Raw genomic sequence first — 13,202 nt, forward strand, 5'->3', positions numbered from 1 at the left:
GGAAGAAGCCAGGCACAATCTCCTAGGTGTATCGAACAGCATGCGTAAAAGTGCTAAGTGGGAGAAGTCTGTAACCTTGACTTTGCACATAGCTGCTTCTGAGAAGTATGGGTGTTGCTGGCTAGTGGACCGCAGGACCTCCGATGCTTTCTGTTCTCTCTAGTGATAGAGGAAGGTGGTGTCAAAATGAAGCTGACAGTCATCGACACACCAGGCTTTGGAGACCAGATCAACAATGAAAACTGGTATGTGCCTGCCTCTGAGATTTTCTTCCCCTTAAATACTCTGCTAGGAAGGCAAGGTGAAGACTCATTCCCACTGAGAACTACCTGTATCCTCCCTTGACAAGGAGTTTGGTCCCATGGGAGCTATTCTTGCTGGCCATCCATCGAAAGCCATTTGTTGGAGAGACTGAGGAAGAGCTGGCCGTTGGGTTGAGAAAGGAGAGAGTGCGGAATTGTGCCCCGACTATGCCTCAGAGCCACGCTGGAGTTTTGTCCTTGGATCTTTGGGTGGATCCCATCTGTCTTAGTTAGGGTTTTACTGCTGTGAACAGACACCATGACCAAGGCAACTCTTATAACGACAACATTTAATTGGGACTGGCTTACAGGACCAAAGGTTTAGTCCATTATCATCCAGGCAGGAGCATGGCCAGACGTGGAACTGAAGGAGCTGAGAGTTCCACATCTTGTTCCAAAGGCAGCTAGGAGAAGACTGACTTCCAGGCAGCTAGGATGAGGGTCTCCAAGCCCACGCCCACAGTGACACACCTACTCCAACAAGGCCACACCTCCTAATAGTGCCACTCCCTGGGCCAAGCATATACAAACAGTCTATTTTTTCCCTGCCCTTCAGCTGGGAGCCCATTGAGAAATACATCAACGAACAGTACGAAAAGTTCCTGAAGGAGGAGGTGAACATTGCCAGGAAGAAACGCATCCCTGACACCCGTGTCCACTGCTGCCTCTACTTCATCTCCCCGACAGGACACTCGTACGTACCACACCTACTCCTCCTGCTGGGCCTGGCTCCAGTTTGGATCATCTGTGCCATAGACTGGAGACGCCATAGCTGGACTTAGCTGGGGAGAGCCAGATGGCTGGAAGGCCATGGCCCTGGGACCTTAGGGTTCCTCAGACTTTCTATAAGAAAGAGTAAAACTGGCTGTTACTGTCTTCCATACTGCTCACCGGTGTCTCCATACAGCCCAGCTGTACCAGCAGAGAGAATTTAAGCAGAGGGTACCTCGTTTGCTCAATGATACTTGCTTTGGGCAAGGCTCAGGGGTATGGGGGTGGCAAGAAAGGTGAAGCAGAGAGAACCAGGGCTCCTGCATTGGGCTTGGTATTTAGGCAAGATGTGGAACTTGGCTGTGGGAATCTAGCTAGAGTGGCCATCTCAGTAGGGGGAGCCAGACATCTAGAGACTGTGCCAGGAACACGATTTGTAAGCAGCAGGTGGGATAGGGAGTGTGGCAACAGGCAGAGGTTAGACATCTCATCCATGTTTCCAACCACCCTCCTGCGGGGTACTGTGTACCTCTAAGCCCCTCTGCAAGGTCAGAACTTAAAGCTTTTGAGAGGATGTAGACCCTGAAGTTTGAAGGTGCCACCATGCCTGGCCCTCCTTTTGCTTTTTAAGACAGGGTCTCACTTAGTTGTCCAAAATGGCCTTGAGTTTACTCTGTAGTCCAGGCTGGCCTTGAAATTGAGATCTTCCTCCCTCAGCTAGCAAGATAGCTCAGCTAGCTCTTCCCAGACCTCAGTCCACAGTTAGTGGACACTGTCAGACAGTCTGACTTAATGGATCCCCAGATTGCAAACTAGAGTCAGACTGGGGTGGGGGTGGGGGGCTAGAGCTTGCCTCTACGGTATGAGCTGTGGGGACTGACAGGAGGCCATTGAGAAGAGTTCAGTTGGTGATGACCATCCATGTTTGTCCCCCAAAGAAAGAAATTCTTGGGTCAGGGAAGGTGTCTCGGGTGGTTTGAGAGAGTTTAAGGAGAGGGATGCTTTGTATAGAAACTGAGGGAGATAAGAGGGAGCTTGACTCTGAGGGGTTGAGGACAAAGTTGGGGACATGCAGCAGGTGCTGAAGCAGTAGACATGTGCAAGAGGAGAGGCTGCAGCTGCAGGGCCTCAGCTGCCTGGCTTCAGCCAGGTTCCCAGACCAGTCCGCTCCTCAGGGCCATCAGGCAGTCTGGCGCGGTGGCAGTGGCTGAGTCAGGAAGGGGATGTGGCTCTGACCTTCCTGCCTTCTCTGGGCCCCAGCTTACGACCACTGGATCTTGAGTTCATGAAACATCTCAGCAAAGTGGTGAACATCATTCCTGTCATTGCCAAGGCTGATACCATGACCCTGGAGGAGAAGTCGGAATTCAAGCAGAGGGTGAGCTGGGATCTCTCTGTCCTTTTCCTACCTCTAGTGCTGCCTTCCTCTCCTCTGGGTCCAAACCATCTCCTGTCTGCCATGTCTTCCACTTCCCCTGTACTCCAGTTCTCCACCCTAACTCCCTCCCACTTCCCCATCCAAGGCAAGGGCTAGACGTTCCTGGGACCAACGGCAAGGCCATCAGTCCCAGGTTGCCTTTCCCTCCCAGTCCACACTTGGTCGGCAAAGGCTCCCAGATACACTCATCAACCGAGAACCCATCCAACGTTAGGTTACTAATCGGTAGCAAAGCCCTGCTTGTTCCCATTGGGTGAAAAGAAACCAAAAACAACACCGAAGAGGTCCCAGAGGAAGCTGGTCTTGAAGGAGAGCTGAGAGCCCTGGAGGGAGGTTGGGAGGTCGGCATTACCACCCTTCCCTGCCTGCTGGACGTCCCAGGGGCGGAGCCTGTGCTCTGACTCCTCCTCCTGCTGCCCTGCAGTCTGCATGGAGACTGATTATCACCGCTTTACTATCTGGCCTCCTCTAGGTTCGCAAAGAACTTGAAGTAAACGGCATTGAATTCTACCCTCAGAAGGAATTTGATGAGGATTTGGAGGACAAGACAGAGAATGACAAAATCCGGGTATGTGCACGGGGCCCTCTTTGTCACCAGATGCCCGCCTCAGTGCCTCTGGGGGTAGGGTGGGGGTGCCTTCAGGCCCTTCCTCCTGTTCTTCCCTTACTGTAAGCCGTTGTCCTGTCACCTAACCCAGACCACAGGAATTATGGAAGTCAGTGACCCTCACTAGGACTGTGAGCTCACAGAGGGGTTTCCTGTGCACAGGGAGCTGGTCCCTTCCATCAGCAAATAAGTAGGCAAGCCTCACCTTCCTTCCCAAGAGTTGGCAAAACCATTGTCAGATGATGGGGCACTGGGCTGGTGCCCAGAGGAATCTATACTCTAGTCAGTGTTTGCTTCGGTTTCTCCCTCTATAAAATACAGAGGCTGGACTAGGTGAGTGGCTTATGGGCTTTCTCTGTCCCTAAAAGAACTATTTAAAAAATAAGCTTGAGCAAACGACCTATGTTTAATGCGCAAAGGCACTTGATGGCAAGCTGATAGCCTGATGAACTGGATCACCAGGATCCATGTGGCATAAGGAAAGAATTAACTCCCAAAAGTTGTTCCCTGATCTCTGTATACACTTGAGAGAGCACGAGTGTAAATACATGCACACACACACACACACACACACACACACACACACACAAACACACAAGCAATGTAATTAAAAATCTTAAACAAACAAAACACTTTAGAACTCTAGTATACACCCCAGCAGAGCAAGACTGCTTGGCTGGGCCATCGTAGGCACAGAACTCTGCAGCCCTGGCGGCTGCTGAGATGCCTTCCGTGGCTCTGGCTGCACCAGGGAACCAGGTTTGGAGACTATCAGCTATATGATGTCTAAGGTCTTGCTCTTAATTAAAAATCTTTTGCTTCTGCATCAGACACCTGGGCCTATTGACCAGCCTGTGTACTCAGTGACAAATCAAATCTCTTACAGCTTAGGTTTTTGAGACTCTTCTAGAAAGATGAATACTATAGAGAAGCCCGTTGAAAAAGACAACTGAATTAAGTTCATCACTTAAGAAAAATCCCCCCCCCCTTTTTTTTGGTTTTTTAAGACAGGGTTTCTCTGTATAGCTCTGGCTGTCCTGGAACTCACTTTGTAGACCAGGTTGGCCTTGAACTCAGAAATCCGCCTGCCTCTGCTTCCCGAGTGCTGGGATTAAAGGCGTGTGCCACTATGTCCGGCAAAAAAATCCCTTTTAATGACATTAATTTACTTATTTGTGTGTGGGGTGAGTGACGGGGAGCTGGTATGTGCCTATGGCATGTGTGGAGCTCACATGACACCTTTCAGGAGTTAATTTTCTCCTTTTACCAAGTGGGTCCCATGGATCTAACTCAGGTCATCAGACTTGGTGGCAAGCATCTTTATGCATCACCAGCCTCAGATAATCACCTTTAAAAGTGATGTTTATAAATCTTAAATGTCGGAGAAGAAATATTTTAGGTAGCTAAAATGCCTTTAAAATATATCACATCCATAGGCCTTCATGTTTTTGTGGTGCTGTGAACTGCATTGCCCCTCTCTCTCTCTCTCTCTCTCTCTCTCACACACACACACACACACACACACACAGACAGACAGACAGACAGGCACACTCACAGATGTATATATATATATACAGATCAGACACAGAGACACACATATATTTTGTGCAGTGTGGAGGATTGAACCTCAGCACTTGGGTCTTGGGTCAGTTAGGCAAACGCTCTATCACTGGCCTGTACCCTCAGCCCAAAGTCTAGTCTTTTTTTTTTTTTTTTGGTTTTTCGAGACAGGGTTTCTCTGTGTATCCCTGGCTGTCCTGGAACTCACTCTATAGACCAAGGGCTGGAAATCCTCCTGCCTCAGCCTTCTGAGTGCTGGGATTAAAGGCGTGCACCACCATGCCCGGCTTCCAAAGTCTAGTCTTAATGCCAAAGAAGTTCACTTCCATCATCTATCTCACACTTGGCTTAATATTCAGAGAATAGCTCTACATGAATGTGTCCTCAGTTTACATACTATATTCATATGCTGCATGAAGAGATTTTGGCTAGCAAGGGGCCACATAAGAGTGTTTCCCAGCAACCATATCATCTGGTAACATGGTCACTGGCCTTATTAGTTTGTATACTTCTATGCTATGAGTTCACCCCATGGCATAGTCTCCCATGATCTTTTCCTAAACTTACTCTGTCGTTCAGCAACACATGACTCTTTTATCCAATGACAAACATACCAGGCAGATCCATTTGGGTGCTTGCCCTGATGGAGCAGAGTAGCCCCATCTCAGAGCAGAGTCCTGAGAGTTCAGGACCTGGGCATCTGCCAGTAGGATCCATGGGAGCCGAATAACACATCTCAGAGTCTGGCTGGCGCCTGGGTGGGTGCTGTTTGTGAGAGAGTCCCAAAGTGGTCCCAAATCAAATGAAAATATGTGCCCAAACACAATGAACTGTTCAAAGTGCTCTCTAGTTGAAGAAAAGCCAACTTATGTAGTCAGGGTTGGGCCCAGGCCTTGAGCCCCAGCTCAGTCTTTTCAAGGGGCTGAGCACTGTTGCTGTTGCAACCAGTAGCGTCATTGAATGAGCAAAGGAATAAGATGTGAAAGGCTGTCCTGCTCTGGACACTCAGTTTGGAGACTAGCACTGAGCATGTGCATCTGGTTTTGCTTTTCTCCTTCTCCAGCAGGAGAGCATGCCCTTCGCCGTGGTGGGGAGTGACAAGGAGTACCAAGTGAACGGCAAGAGGGTCCTCGGGAGGAAAACACCCTGGGGGATCATCGAAGGTAATCCAGCGCATCTCCCAGAAGGACAGGCAGCTAGAAGGAACAGGACAGACAGAAGGAAAGAGCAGCTATGAACTAGCAAGAGGTCAAAGTGTCAGTATTCTAGAATATTAGGATATTATTGCCAGCTGGAGGCTACCCTTAAGGAACTTACAGTTTGAGATGCTCGTCACAGGCAGGAAACAATGACACCATTTAACGCGTGACCAGGTGGCAATTACTTGGCCTGTCAAATGAATATAAGATACAAATTCTTTTTTTTTTTAAAGATATTTATTTTATGTGTGCGTACATTATTGCTCTCTTCAGACACACAGAAGAGGGCGTCAGATCTCATTACAGATGGTTGTGAGCCACCATGTGGTTGCTGGGATTTGAACTCAGAACCCTTGGAAGAGTAGCCAGTGCTCTTAATCGCTGAGCCATCTCTCCAGCTCAGACCTTGAATTTATGATCTTTCTGTTTCTAACTCTTAAATGCTGAGATGATGTGGTGCGTCACCGACTTCACCATACCCAGTAGCTTGGGATTTTATTTCATTATTTGCCTTGAATTAGAATTATTCATGAGAATGTTATCTATGCATCGTTAAGGCCAGACCAGACAGTGATGCCTCATCCTCCTCTGTCCCCACAGTTCTTGGTGAGTGGTTTGCAGACAGCAGTTCCCCCATCTTGTCAAATCAATTTACTGTGTAGAATGTGACCTTTATAGGCTGGGCCAGTTATTAGGTCCTATGTGTTTTACCTTCTTTCAAGCTTTATTCTTTCTTTAGAAAAGAAACTATAACAGGCCTTCACAGGTTTCTTAAACTCCCACATTAAATTTTTGTAAAAAAAAAAAAATGGGACAAAACCAGACCATATTAAGATTTATTCTACAGTGTCTAGAAGGGTACCGTGTCCATTAGACCTGATTTTAAAAGTATTTGCTCGGTTTGTAAAAAAAAAAAGAAAAGGAAGAGAAAGAAAGGAAGGGAACCAGTGCACTAGCGAACAAGCCTCAGACAAGTCCACATAAGAACCCACCTCATGCTCTCATTAAAGTGGCCTAGCTGCTGGGCCGACACTAGTGAACTGGCTACCCGTTTCCTTCTGTTTTATCTGTAGTGGAAAACCTCAACCACTGTGAGTTTGCCCTGCTCCGAGACTTCGTCATCAGGTACGATACGCCCCCACACTCACCCAGCTGGCACATTTAATTATTTATGATCAAAGGCCATCTGCCCAGATTCACTTCCTGAATGTCTGCCCTCTCTAACAGAGCTCTCTATCCCAGTGCATCTCAGAGGGGTTGTAAAATTGACATTGGTCCTCAAGGGTGGGTCCCAGTCATTGGGTCCAGTCTACTGAGGAGATGTGTTAGCCTCTGAGGTGGACCACCTTTTCCTCTTCTGATCCCTAATCATATCTGCTTCTCTTTTTTTACTCTGTGTCCCTTCAGGACTCACCTCCAGGACCTCAAAGAAGTAACACACAACATCCACTATGAGACTTACAGGGCCAAGAGGCTCAATGACAATGGAGGCCTCCCTCCGGTGAGCGTGGACACAGAGGAAAGCCACGACAGTAACCCGTGATGAGCCCTTCTCTGTGTTATCATACATATCCCCCTTCTCCAAACACACACACATCCTAGATACCACCTCCAGCCACCACCTCCTCTCAGCTCTGTCCCCCAGGCCTGTCTGGTATTTGTGCAGTATTTTGTCTAGTGTGTGTGTGTGTGTGTGTGTGTGTGTGTGTGTGTGTGTGTGTATGTATGTGTGTATGTGTGTGATGGAGAGTGCCTGCGTGTATGTGTGTGTGATGGAGAGTGCCTGTGTGTGTGTATGCATGTGTGTGTATGTATGCGTGTACTCAGGGGTGAGGTATTTTCATTGCCCTCTTTGGAAAGTCCTTTGTAAGTCTGCTTTCTCCATGACTCTCCATTCTGTCTCCTTTTTTCTTGTGCTCCAGAACAAAAAGCTGTGCGCCTCACTCAAGAGGTCTGGGGAAGGTTTTAATTTATAATGCTGGGAGCAGGTGAGCCACAGGCAACTCTTTCTTACTTCTGACCCACCCACAAACTGGGGCTGCAAGTATTCTTCATGGACTGGTGGCTGAGCTAGCCTGTGGTGGGCTGTGGGAGCTCAGAACAACTTTTCACTGTAAGTTGAGGTAATCTGGAGGAAGGCTAGGACTTCTTGGGGAAACAGAAGATTCGTGGGGAGCAGAGAAGAAAGCTGAGGGGCTCCTGCAGAATTGGTGTCTGAAAATGGAGCTCCACCCTTGTGTCTATGTTGGGGTCACTGTCAAACAGCGGATCATCACCGCTGCAAACCACTGCTTTCTGTGCCCGCCTTCCCTGTATTTCCAGGCTGGTTGGTTGCTTCCTCGTCCTGATTTCTCTTCTCCCTCCCCAGCGTCCTTTGCCTCCTTTCTTCATATATATTCATGCATTCACCCCATTTCCTGCCTGTCTCTGACCTTTTATCTCCTTTTAGAGTCATCTATGTTAGCTTCCTTTCTATATTTAGAAATCATGCCCAGACTTTCTAAATTGACTTTCTATTACCCTAAGATAGAATCACAGCTAGGGGCTGAAGAGATGGCTCTGTGCTTCGGGGGACCTTTTGCTCTTGCAGAGGACCCAGGTTCAGTTCCCAGCACCTTCTTGGTAGCTTACAGTTATCTGTGACTCCAGTTCCAGAGGACCTGACACCCTCTTTTAGCCTCTATGAGCATGGTGTACATACATACACATAGACAAGCACTCATACGCATAAGATAAAAAAAAAAAAAACCCTTAAAAGAATAAGATCCTAAGTAAAAGCATGGGGCAGGGCATGCCGAGATTGCAAGAGAATTCAGTTATAGAGAAGATGACTAGGAAAGCCAGTTTCTGCAGCTGACCACTGAAATTTGCTCTGACTTGGGAATAGCCTGGGGAAATGGGAGAATTTGGTAGCTTGGGCTGCTCTGGGTGTTCTGTTCAAGAAGCACATCTATTGGGCAAATGAGGCAAACTTTAGGTGGAGGAAATTATATTCACAAACTAATTCTGAAGAATCGGAAAAAATATACAGAGTTTCTTAGGCGGCTGGACTTGTGAGACAAACTAACACAGTTTCCCGTTTTCTAGCAGCCTTCTGTCCATGTTAAGCTGGCTTCTCTGTGGCTTTGTTTCTTACAAACCCAACTCACTCTTTCTCTGTTCTCATTTGTCTGTCTGTCTTTCTCGGCTTCTCCCCTCCCTGCATTCTCTCACCATCCAATCCTGTAGATGTTCCCAGGAATACCCACAGCCATACATTTAGCCTTCTCTTGCCTTCTCAGGAGCCTTGTATTTATTAATGCATACTTTAACTGCTCCTTGCACATTCAAGTTTTTTTTTTTTCCCTACAGTTTCTAAGGCTGCTTTAAGGAAAGCCATTTAGCCATAGGAAAGGGAAGATACCACAAAATTCTGTTTAGAACTGATCTATCCACTATGCCACCTCCCGGTCCAGCCTGGGTGTAGAACTGGTCTTCACTGACTTCAGCCCTTTATTACCCAGTCACTAGGAAAACAAACACACAGACAAACAAAAAACAAAAAGAGATGGAAGACCCACAATTCAGTGGACCAAGCAGAAGTGGTCCTAATCCTATGGTCTTAGCCTTTCCTGGAGACTGCTCTGTCTCTAGTCCTCATCTATAACGTCACTAAAGAGTGGCCAGCTGTCAGGCTAGAGTGGTAGCAACATAGAGCTCGCTGACAGCTCTAGTGAGCTGCCCTGTATGGTGACATGGGATTGGGCACCTAGGGCCAGCAAGGGATAAGAATGGTGGGTGTTGGAGAGTCTAAGTAGGAGAATGCTGCCTGTCTCCACTAAGCTGTGGTCTCACTCTCCCTGGAGAAGCTGTTTTATGTGTCTGCTGCCGGCTGCCGGTCTCCACACCCTCAACCGTTCTCAACTCCCCCTGCAGGGAGAAGGCCTCCTGGGCACTGTCCTTCCACCTGTACCAGCCACCCCCTGCCCCACTGCTGAATGAAGGCCATTTCAAGTGCTGCTTCTCCCTCATCCCTCCCAGCTGTTATTGCTGCAGGGCCACGCCCCTTTTAGCGCTGTGCTTGTCTAGCCCACCAGCACAGCCCCTCTCAGCCCTCAGTAGGTGGGAGGGGCTAGCTGCGGCTTTAGGACAGTTGCTTCCTCTGTTTAGCCAAACTACTCCTCTCCTCCCAATGGAATGGAGTTCCTGCCAGCACCACCCTGCTCCATCATCTGTGTCAGCAGCACCCCAGTCCTTGTGTAGGGAGGAGGAACTCATGGGAAGCTGCTCCTGCCCTTGCAAGCGCATACCAGCGACTTGTAACTGTCTCCAAGGGAACCGGCATTGCTCTCTAGCCATTCATTCTGCATGAGTACTTTCTTGGCTACCTTAACCGGTCAAGAAAGCAACTTTCCTGCTTGTCAGAGTCACTGAGGTCAGCCGTGTGAGCCCCTGTGTGGGACAAGGGTGTCTCCTTCATTGCTTAAAGGTATTTTATAAGGGTGATTCATTATACATGGTGGGGAGCCAGAGGCTAGTGTCACTTAAAAAAAAAAATCACCACTGGTGGCTGGCCCAGTGAGTATGTGTGTAGACAACCTGTTTACCCCAAAATATGGCCATCTGGGAAGTGGGTTTTGCTGAAAAGAGGTTGCTGGAGTTGACTTAATTATCCCCAAACTTTAAAAGAAAGGGAATTTAACACACATATGGACTACCCCAAACCCACCAGCTATACACTCTAGGAAGAAAAATAGCACCCTTTTATACATTTAGCAATAAGAGGGATCTCTTCCCACCTCCCCTGACTATTCCTACTCCCATCCCCCACCCTGTTAATGTGAGCAATGCATTAGCCTGACCACAGGTGGTCGCTATAGGCTAATGGAAAATACCCAAATGGAGGGCAAAGCCCCCATCAGATGCATGAATGTTTGCGAACGAACGGCTGCCACTGCCCCATACACTGTGTCTTTCTAGAACCCTCCCTCAGCCACCCCACCTGCCATCTCCACCTGGACACAACTTGCTCAAAGGCTGGTGACTTGTGGGCCATTCATCTACAAGTCCTGAAGGAACAAGAGGCCCAAGCCTCGGGGATGCAAGAATGGCCCATTTTAAAAACGTTGTTAGTCCCAGCCGACGTTTTTGGTGATATTCCAGTTTAGTTTCCCAATTGAAAACAAGCCAAACAGACACTCAGACTGGTCATGTAGATGTTGCTAGCCTCTGTTGTACAACTAAACATTACTGTTTGAACAATAATGGCCTGGTCTTTGTCTTATTCGTGTTTCTTGCTCCTTGATAAAATCAGCCGTGAATGACATCATCTCACTGCGTGTGAGCCAGGGACCCTCCTGGCAAGGCAAGAAGTAGCTACAGATATTAGATATTGAACATGTGGCATCTATTCATTTTTTGGGTAATGTGAGGCTATATCCCAGTCATTTCCTGGAATTTTGTAACTCTAGTGAGCGGGAGAGCTGACTCTCTTAGGACCTGTGTTTTTCCAGGAAGTATTTAGTCCCAATTACTTAACTTCTTAGCATTTCTCCCATCCCCAAGGCGTAAGGACCAAGTCTATAAATGAAAGCCTAGTCTAGCCTAGAAAGCTATTTTACTATGAATATATTGAGAATATAAAGGGGCCGTGAGATAGCTCAGTTGGGAAGGGCACTTGCTATCAAGGCTGACAATGAGTTTAAACCATGGATCCTACATGGCAGAAGGAGAGAATTAACTTCCATAAGTTGTCCTCTGACTGCCACATGGTCTCATGCTCACCTGCGCACATGCGCATGCAAACACATATACGGACAATTTAAAAGGGAACAGGGAGATGGCTCTGCTGGTAAGTGTGATGACCGCACAAGCATGAAGACCTGAGTTCAGATCCCTAACATCCACATAAAACCAGATACGGACCCAGAGGCCCTTGCCTGCCATGCGGTGTGGCTGGGTGGACGACAACCAGAGGCTAAGGTGATAAGCAAGGGTGTGGTGGAGATGGGAGAGGTGGAATGGTTTGTGTGCTATGAAGAGGCAGAAGCTGGGCGTGGTGGCGCATGTCTTTAATCCCAGCACTCGGGAGGCAGAGGCAGGTGTATTTCTGAGTTCGAGGCCAGCCTGGTCTACAAAGTGAGTTCCAGGACAGCCAGGGCTATACAGAGAAACCCTGTCACGAAAAACCAAAAAAACAAAACAAAACAAAACAAAACAAAAAAAGAGGCAGAATTGGAGATTACAGGGTGGAGAGGAACAGCCTGATGTGAGTGAGGGGCCTGCAATGCCACCTAAGGCTGCGGCCCATCGATAAGGGCCATGTCTGTGTTCCAGGTCCTGCAGCAGTAGAGGTCTATGACAATGTCTGTGGCCCATGTTACCAACAAAGGCCATGCGGGTGTCCCTGGTCTGGGGCTGCTCCCTGGGGCCATGTTGATGTCTGTGGACTGCATAAAGCTGGCCCTGCCCCTCCCCTGGGCAGCTTGGGGAGAGCTGGACCTCGTGGCTGTGGGAAAGTGGAAGAGCACTGCCCCAAGGACTGAAGAGCAGGAGAGCAGGCCCCACCCCGTGCCAGGGCAGTGCTGGTGAGTGCAGGACAGTTGGCCCTGGTGCCATGGGTGCAGGAGAGCTGTTGGGCTGACCTTGTAAGGTGCTACCCAGGCCCAGATCCAGGGCTTTGAGTTGTCCCACCTGAACATCTACCTCATCTATGAACTGCTGGAGCATGTGAAGGGGCCAGTCCTGTGGATCCAAAGCTGCAGGATCGCCATGACACAGAGCAACAACTGGATATCTGAGAGGAGTCCTGGTGAGGAACCAATATCGATAGAGTAGCAGAAGCCAAGGCCTTCGAACCAAACCAATAGCTCATTGCAATGAACACTTGCAAATAAAGCTGTTATACTGTGTGACAAACCATGACACACTGTAGCTTTCATGGCAAGATGGTTTTGTCTTTTAATATACATTACATATAATAAAAATATATTTAATATAAATATAAATATGTTTAATACATATGAAATATATAAAATGTTTAATATATTAAATATATAAACATATTTAATACAAATATATTTAAATATATTTATTTAACAATGTAGTATAGTTAATTGTATATCCAATTTATATTATTTTATATAAAATATGAATATTTTATATTCAATTTATATTTAACAATATAATATATTTAAAAAATGTATGTGTTGTTTTCTTTTGGTGGGAGGAAGGTTGCAAGGGCAGAGGGTGGTTATGAAGGGAGGAGATGTGTGACATTGGGGTGCATGAAATTCACAAAGACTCAATAAAAAGTTAAAAGCAGACCAGGTAAGGTCCCATGCTTTCCTGGTGCTTGCTGGTCAACCAGTCTGCTTCCAGGTTCAATGAAATATTCTTTCTTGAGG

General features: G+C 47.6%; 1 protein-coding gene across 16 annotated transcripts in view; it reads left to right on the forward strand.

Annotated features, from left to right (window-relative positions):
• Septin3 (septin 3) overlaps positions 1-11,061 on the forward strand; it is a 25,773-nt gene extending 14,712 nt beyond the window's left edge. For 4 of the 16 annotated variants that reach the window (XM_030248568.1, NM_001368644.1, NM_001358836.2 and 1 more), the window contains 8 exons: positions 164-245; positions 859-996; positions 2,274-2,391; positions 2,924-3,019; positions 5,682-5,781; positions 6,891-6,942; positions 7,225-7,318; positions 9,733-11,061. In XM_030248568.1, coding sequence (XP_030104428.1) covers positions 164-245; positions 859-996; positions 2,274-2,391; positions 2,924-3,019; positions 5,682-5,781; positions 6,891-6,942; positions 7,225-7,318; positions 9,733-9,798 — 746 coding nt within the window. In that variant the 3' untranslated portion in view covers positions 9,799-11,061. Of the gene's footprint in view, positions 1-163; positions 246-858; positions 997-2,273; positions 2,392-2,923; positions 3,020-5,681; positions 5,782-6,890; positions 6,943-7,224 lie in introns of all 16 variants that reach the window. The other 12 variants (NM_001368785.1, XM_030248571.1, XM_017316609.2 and 9 more) reach the window with 6 other exon arrangements.
• The last annotated feature ends 2,141 nt before the right edge of the window (positions 11,062-13,202 follow it).

Source organism: Mus musculus, chromosome 15 (genome assembly GCF_000001635.26).
Source record: "Mus musculus strain C57BL/6J chromosome 15, GRCm38.p6 C57BL/6J".
In the NCBI taxonomy this organism is placed as follows: Eukaryota; Metazoa; Chordata; class Mammalia; order Rodentia; family Muridae; genus Mus; species Mus musculus.